This window comes from Macaca fascicularis, chromosome 7 (assembly GCF_037993035.2).
Source record: "Macaca fascicularis isolate 582-1 chromosome 7, T2T-MFA8v1.1".
NCBI lineage: Eukaryota > Metazoa > Chordata > Mammalia > Primates > Cercopithecidae > Macaca > Macaca fascicularis.
The window spans coordinates 174,690,056-174,698,087 of NC_088381.1; the positions used below are offsets into that span (position 1 = coordinate 174,690,056).

The 8,032-nt window shown below is 39.2% G+C and overlaps 1 long non-coding RNA gene and 1 gene segment (V, D, J or C); both read right to left on the reverse strand.

Annotated features, from left to right (window-relative positions):
• LOC107126526 (uncharacterized) overlaps nt 1–8,032 on the reverse strand; it is a 444,698-nt gene that overhangs the window by 70,933 nt on the left and 365,733 nt on the right. The gene's annotated exons all lie outside the window — the stretch shown is intronic.
• On the reverse strand, nt 3,111–3,972 carry LOC123574709 (immunoglobulin heavy variable 4-38-2-like). The segment is given in 2 exon segments: nt 3,111–3,806; nt 3,890–3,972. Coding segments are annotated over 2 exon segments (579 nt in total).

The following is an 8,032-nucleotide window of genomic DNA, read 5'->3' on the forward strand; positions in this document are numbered from 1 at the left end:
GAGAGAACACAGAAAAGGGAAATTCAGCAACAGATCAGTTTGCCAAATACGCAGATTTAAACTAGTTTGTAATTTTACCTAAATACTCAAAGAATAAACCCCAGATTCAAATAAGAAATGATAAAATTTCAATGTTTAGTGACTGGTTGAGAGAAGCTTGAACTAACATTATCTTGATGAATCATACATGAAGAACAAAACTTTGTCCAGTGGTCCAAATTTTCAAGGGGCTGCTTGATTAAATAGTTTCTACCTCCCCTACCTGTGATTTCTGGCAGAATCTATCATCCTCTAAAACCCAGGGACCATTAAGAACAGAGACAGAAGTTTGAATACTATGAAGTTTTCAGAGATCTAAATAACTGCCTGGACTGATTGGTGAGGATGATCTCTATAAGCCTCGTCTTTGAAGAGTGTATGGCGGCTTTTGTTATAATGAACAGGTAGCAACAAAGATAGTCAAGGAAAATGAAGGAGGAGGGGCACATGGTCCAAACAGAAGAACAACATAAAGATCCAGAAACTGACATCAACGAAAAGGAAGCATATGGATTACCTGGAAGAAAATTTAAAATAAATGTTAGAAACATGTTCAATGAGCTAGTGGCATCACGCAAGAACAATGTGAGAATTTTAATAGAGATAAAACATTTAAAAGATGACTAAACAAAAATATTGATGCTGAAGAATACAATAAGTCAGACAAAATTTTTAACAGAGGATTTTAGTCCAGACTAGATCAAGTAATAGAAGAAACAGTAAACTCAAAGAAAGATCATTTGAAATAGTAGAGACAGAGAAGAAAAACTTAAATGAAAGAAATAAAAAAGAGTTAAAGACTTATGAGTCAGGAAGCACAGCGAAAATGAAATTTTATGCATTGAGGAGTTATGCAAAGATAAGACAAAAGGGGTAGTGAAGGAAGAGGGTGAGAGACAAAGAGAGAGACAGAGAAAGAGAGACAGAGCAAGAAAGGCAGAAAGGTTTTTAAAGAAGTAATAGCATAGAAACTTTCTAAATCTGGAGAAGCAATATTCGTCCACATCCATGAAGCTCTATATATTTTAAATAAGGTAAGCCAAATGAGAAAAATCAAAGATAGTTTGAAACCACATTATTAAAGGAAAGGTTTTTGAAAACAGAAAGTAAAAGAGCAGATTTAGCAGATTTCTCAGTAGAAGATTTTCAGTTCAGAATGGAGCGGAATTATATTAGATATTGTATGGTTTATTGATAGAGATTATTTCTGAGAAATGTATTTCTAGTCAATGTCATCATTGTGCAAGCATCACAGGGAGAACTTACACAAACCTACAAGGAATATCCTACTACACATAGACTATGTGGAATAGCACAATGTTTCCAGACCACTAACCTGTACAGAGTGTTACTGCACCAAACACTGCAGGGAACTGAAACGCCGTGGTAAGTACCTCTCTATCTAAACACATCTAAATATGGAACATCCTTAGTGAAAATACGTTATTACAATGTTATGTGGCCACAAACATATATGTGGTCTATAGCTGACTGAATCATTCTTAGGTGGCCCATGACTGTATTCAAATTGCTGGGGGAAAAAGAATGAAAAACAAACAAAACTCTGCCAACCAAGAAACTTTGCCATGTAAATCTTTTTGTAAAATAAAGGATAGGTAAGACCTTTCCCAGAGAATCAAAAACTAAAGGAGTTCTTCAACTCTGGGCCTGCCTTAAACACCAAAGGGTCTCAATTAGGTCTGCAGAAAAATGACATTGCTGCATCAGCTCCATTCTGGCCTCTGCCATGTGACAGTTTTGTGTGAATTTTCTTTCTGCTCTCTCAGGACATTTTTTCAATATCATCTTCTAACTCCATTCTTCTTTTAATCCTCAGTTTGTTGAAAAGATTCATATTTAGCTAAGAACATTATAAACTTCGGAAAAATATTTCATCTTAAACTCAACAAATTTAATTACCTGTCTTCACGGATGCCCATCTGTTCTTTTCTTGTTTTCCTATGGGATATGTCCCTTGTTTCTACTTCAGTCCAGTCCTTAATTCCATATGCATGATGCATCCAACCATCACACACCCAGGACCATCTTGGAGGAAGGTACCCTACCATCTGCATCATCAGCCTTCAGGTGCACAGTGGCCATTCCTTCAGCTGTTGTATGTGCTTTAGGGCTTTCTATTTAAAAGTGTATTCCACTATCCCCCAAATAAAGTTCCTGGACCTAAAAAAGTGATGTGCATTGGGGGCATTCACAGCCAATTTTCATTGAAAGTCTCTTCTTCCATTGGTAATTGAGGAAGACTGGGAAGAAGGGAACAAAACTCAGACCTCATGTAACTCCTCATTTAGCAATAGATTCAGTGCAAATTTAGAAAGTTGAAGACATAGAGTGATGTTGCTTAGGTTTTCTGTGGCATACTAAGGAGACAACAGAAGATGGTCAGTGGTCAGTTTCCATCCAGCTGGTACCCATTGTCCATTAATTAGGTCATCAGAAAAGACAAAAGACAACTTTTGTGACAAAGCCCCAAGGGCTTCATTAAAACACTTTGCCCAGAAATTGGTCAACAGGAACATGACAAGTTTTCATACTACAGCTACTATTTTTTGCCTACTTTATGTAGAAATCTGAGAGATGTGCCCAGCCTCAGTGGGCTGATTCTCCATCCAGGGTACAGTGCTAACAGTGTTATGAGTTATGTGTTATTAGTCTGTCTGGGTCTTCCTAAGAAGACAACACGGAGTGGGTGGCTTAAACAACAAATATTGATTTTCTTACAATTTTGAAGTCTGAATTTTGAAGATCAAGGTGCTGGCAGGGTTGGTTCTTGGTGCGGCTTCTTCCTGGCATGCACTGGGGCACCTTCTAATACACTGCGTCTCCACATGGCCTCTTCTCTGTGTGCACGTGAAAAGTGAGAGGTCTCTGGTGTTTCTTCCTCTTCTTATAAAGACAGCACGTCTATTGCATTAGGTCTCACACTTCTGACCACATTTAACCTTAATTGTATCATTAAAATTCCAATATAGATCCATTGAATTTAAGGTTTCAGTATATGAATTCCAAAGAGGGCACAATTCGATTGATGACACAAACCAAGAGATGGTGAGAAGCATTAGAATATATATATTTTTAATCACTAAGGAATAATGGGCCATGCAGGAACTTGTAGAAAAGTTCCTAGTAATCGGTGAAACCTCAATTGTAAGCGGAAAATGTGCCTTCCTCCTTTCTTTTCTGGCAGAAGAATGTGAGGAAGCAGAACCACAGATATCAAAGAAAGAGGAGCCCTGGGGACAGCTGAGGTGCTGCTGAGGAGGGAGAGCACTGAGCAGATGAGGAAGCCCCGCCCTCCCTGCACCTGCTCCTGACCCGGCCTCCTGCTCTGTGGGCCCCGCGCGACCCCTGCTGGTCCTGAGCGGCACCTGCGCCCGCCCCCTCCGCCTCCCTGCAGGGAGGTTTGTGTCTGGGCTCACACCCACCTCCCCTCACTGTGTCTCTCGCACAGTAATACACGGCCGTGTCCGCGGCGGTCACAGAGCTCAGCTTCAGGGAGAACTGGTTCTTGGACGTGTCTGTTGAAATGGTGACTCGACTCTTGAGGGAGGGGTTGTAGTAGGTGTTCCCACTACTACTATAGATACTCCCAATCCACTCCAGCCCCTTCCCTGGGGGCTGGCGGATCCAGCCCCAGCCATAACCACCGCTGATGGAGCCACCAGAGACAGCGCAGGTGAGGGACAGGGTCTCTGAAGGCTTCAACAGTCCTGGGCCCGACTCCTGCAGCTGCACCTGGGACAGGACCCCTGTGAACAGAGAGACCCACAGTGAGCCCTGGGATCAGAGACAGCCTCCCATATCGTCATATCTGCATCCCCAAGACACTCACATCTGGGAGCTGCCACCAGGAGGAGGAAGAACCACAGATGCTTCATGTTCTTGCCCAGGAGGTCCGTGACTCTCAGAGAACATTTCCCACGTGAGCTGGAGCCTGAATTTAAGGAAATGTGTGGTGGTTTCCTGTGGGTGCCTAAGTGAGGATTTGCATGTGGGTGGTGCCTTTGTATGGAGAGGTGAAAAGGGATGAGGGAGGTCCCAGTCTCAGGGCTCACCCTGAGAGGAGGATGCTGGCTGTGCACTCTGAGAACTCAGTTCTCTTCCTGGGGCCTCCCCCTCACCAAGCCCAGAGTCCTCTTCTTCCAGGTAGGGATATGTGCTCAAGGAGCTGGTCTGGGAGATGAGTGTGATCATGGATCGAGGACACATTTTGGAATAGGTTCAATGCTGTTCTACCCGTGAAGATTTATATGAAAGCAACCAAACATCCAGGTTATCTAAATTGTCAAATCTCCATTCAAAACATTAGGGCAGCAGAAAAATATATTCGTCATAGTGAATTTATATAAACCTACATCCATGCAATGTTTATTGTAATTCAGAATATCCATCATGGTTAGAGGGAATATATCTGTCCTAGAGAGTGCGTCATAAAAAAGAAGAAAAAAATCGGAGACCTTACATTTTGTGAACGTTTGAAGTTTGGGATTCTGTCTGCAATCTCAGGAGAAGGTAGTGGGATGTATCTCCAACTGTGTCAATGTATGATGCTGAGAATGTGGCCTGACCTTTATACACTTCTGTGTGAATAGATGTAGATTGGGGATCACAGTGACAATTTCAGTCAAAAACTATAATAGGTCAGCACAGGAGCATAGTCTCATCATCAAGATTAGTGCAATCGCCTTTCCTGGGAACAAGAGAGGACATCTGTGAGCCCTCCCCTCTGAGAGCACAAGGAACTCTGGTTCTTCCCTGGCAAGTCACACTTCTGAAGAATGGCTGGACAATGACACTCAAGCCCAGAGTCCTCACCCACATATTTATCGTGTCAGGTACACTTGTGTCTGAAAGACTTTGCTTCATTGAATTGCATGAAAATACCTTAGAGTTTGCGGTATTGCATCTTGGTCATTTGGTGAATTATATAATAAATACTCTATCTCCATGGATATGGGAAACAGGAGAGTCATCAGAAGTTGGGTGTGTTTTAACATAAGGACAAACCTGGGCTCTCTTGTTAGGACTGAACAAGTGAGCTGACCTGTGGAACAAGAGAGGGAAAGACACAGACCCAACATCCAGAGCCAGGTGAACTCCTGACCTACCAGGTGGTCTCTGGACATTTTGTTTAAACAGATCCAGAAAGACGTTCCTCACCTTCATGAGAATTATGAACATTGAGGGAAATTGATATAAATTTTTATTTACAGAGAATAATTCATAGGCTTGTAGACATCTATGGGGGTGTGTACAGGATTGCTAGGATACACTCATACACAGAACAGAAGAAATAATTCTATTTCATGGAAGGAAAACCAAAGAGCTTCTGAATTGGTAGGTATTCTTTGCCACAAATGTGTCAGGTCACTAGATCATGTTATGATGCTGGAGGTAACACTTCCCAAACTTGTCCTGGAGACAAAATACAAGAGAGTAAAGATTCAAGTTAGATTCCTTTGAAAAATATAAGTAACGAACAGACCAAAACAAATGAATCGTTATGTAAAGAGTGCTAATGAAATGAAACAATATATTCCATGTTGAGGTGACAGTGAAGTTCCATCTGACAGCTCATTTTCACCTTTATGAGTACTGAGTGCTCCCTGCAGCCCAGCTCCTACCCTCAAGTGAGGTTTCTGTCTGAGCTCTGTGAGGGAGCTGGAGTCATTGTGAGCCATTCAAGAAATAGCTGATTCCACGTCTTCAAACGGGAATTTAAACAATCAACCCCTCAGCTTACCCAGTCCATATTTGTAACTGTGCATAACCCTTGGGAATGCAGTCACCATTTCTTTGATAATGGGAGTTGACTGTATCATGAAGGTAACAGGAAGATGGGTAAGTTTAACGTCTAGGTACATAAACTGCTGAATTATCAAAGCCCGGAGCCAATCACATTCTGTCATCTTGCTTAATTAGTTGTGAATTTGTTTTCAGTTGTTTAGTTCAAGTTCCCATACTCACTTTCTGATAAAATAGTCACATATGATAATCTTGAGATATTAAAATGAAAAACAATCACTAATTTCAAAACGAACCCAACTTCCAGAAGAGATGAAAATTCCTTTGTGGTGAAGGGTGTGAAGGGTGGAAACATGGTTGAATACTGAGGTTGTGTTCACAATTGTATTATTTTAATTAGGGAACTCTGTACATCCCTTATACTTCTTAGAAACTCCCATTGAGAACCTTGATGTAATGTAATTAGTTGATGGGTCACACAAAATCAATGAAGCTGAAGGTTACTGAGCAGGACTTGCTATTGCAACTTTAGCTTTCCTTTAGAACACATTCCTCTACCTGATGTGAAATTAGCCCAGGTGCACTGATGAGCGTTTTACAGTTAACCAAAGACCAGGAAATGAGCACTCATGTGTGTGGAGCAGGGCATGGCTCTGGGATGCTTTGCAAACAAAGTGGCTTCTCACATCTTCTGGAAAACCCATCAAAATGGGCAAGTTATGGATCTCTTAGGAGCACCCATCTATCCCACATTCATGGCTAATATGACAGTGGAAATTGACTTTACATTTTGACATGTTTTTGCAATGGCTAGTACCTGTTGTTCCTTTCCATGTTTAGTGCTTCCTTTAGGATCTCTTGTAGGGCAGGCCTGATGGTGACAAAATCTCTAAGCATTTGCTTGTCTGTAAAGAATTTTATTTCTCCTTCACTTATGAAACTTAGTTTGGTTGGATGTGAAATTCTGGGTTGAAAATCCTTTTCTTTAAGAATGTTGAATATTGGCCCCCACTCTGTTCTGGCTTGGAGAGTTTCTGCCGAGAGATCTGCTGTTAGTCTGATGGGCTTCCCTTTATGTGTATCCCGACCTTTCTCTCTGGATGCCCTTAACATTTTTTCCTTCATTTCAACTTTGTTGAATCTGACAATTATGTGTCTTGGAGTTGTTCTTCTCTAGGAGTATCGTTGTGGCGTTGTTCCATTGCACATACATTGTACAATGGAACATTGTGGCATACTTGAACAATTCAAGTATGCCACAAATAGTGTGTGGCATACTTGAACATATTGTTTTATTCTAAACATCACTCTACCTTAAAGTCATTTTTATTTCAGGATAAATGTTATCATACAAGGTTCTTTCTCATATAATTTTTTCAACTTTCCTTATCAAAAATATTTCTCTATTTCTGTAACTTTCTTTAAATCTCTCTTATTTACTGGTTATGTTTATGATGTTTTATAAGAAATCTTTAAATTAAATAAGTTCTTTTTGTAAGAACAAACTTTTTTTAAAAATAAGTTTTTATAGTATATATATTTTAAAACAATTAGTAATGACTTAAACATTTAGTCAATATTTATTACTTAATTAAACTTTACAATTTTAAATTGTAGAACAAGTTTATGCAAAAGGTTTACTTTATTACATTTATGTAGTTTATTTTTAAGGAGTTTACCTAGATTATTTACGAAAGCTATAATACTCACACTTTAAAGTCTTTTCCTTGTTAACCATGTTATAACCCATGAATTTCATGTATTTACCTAAGTAAAAATCTTATGTTTAATTAAATGGTTGTTTTTCTAATAACTATTTACCTGTTTTTTATTAAAACAGCAATATTAAACATATTATTTGCCAAATAACAAAAATCATTCTGGGTTTAACTAGGTTTATAATTTCATAATCTTTATAAAAAGTTTGCACACCATATAATATCTAGCTGTGATTTTAAATAGAAAATCACTTGATCAATTAATATAAACAATAAGGTAAGCTGATAATTCTGAAAATATCTCTAATTTTGCTCTAACAATGATTTTAAAGCCAGCTCATTTATTAACTATTAATTTATGTCACAGGTACTTAACATGTATTTACGGCTGCTTTATTTAAAAATAGTTACTTATTTTAAAGGCAATTTTGTACCTTGTAGCCACAACGCATAACAACATATATATACCTACATATTAACACATACATACCAGCACACATTCACACTAATAC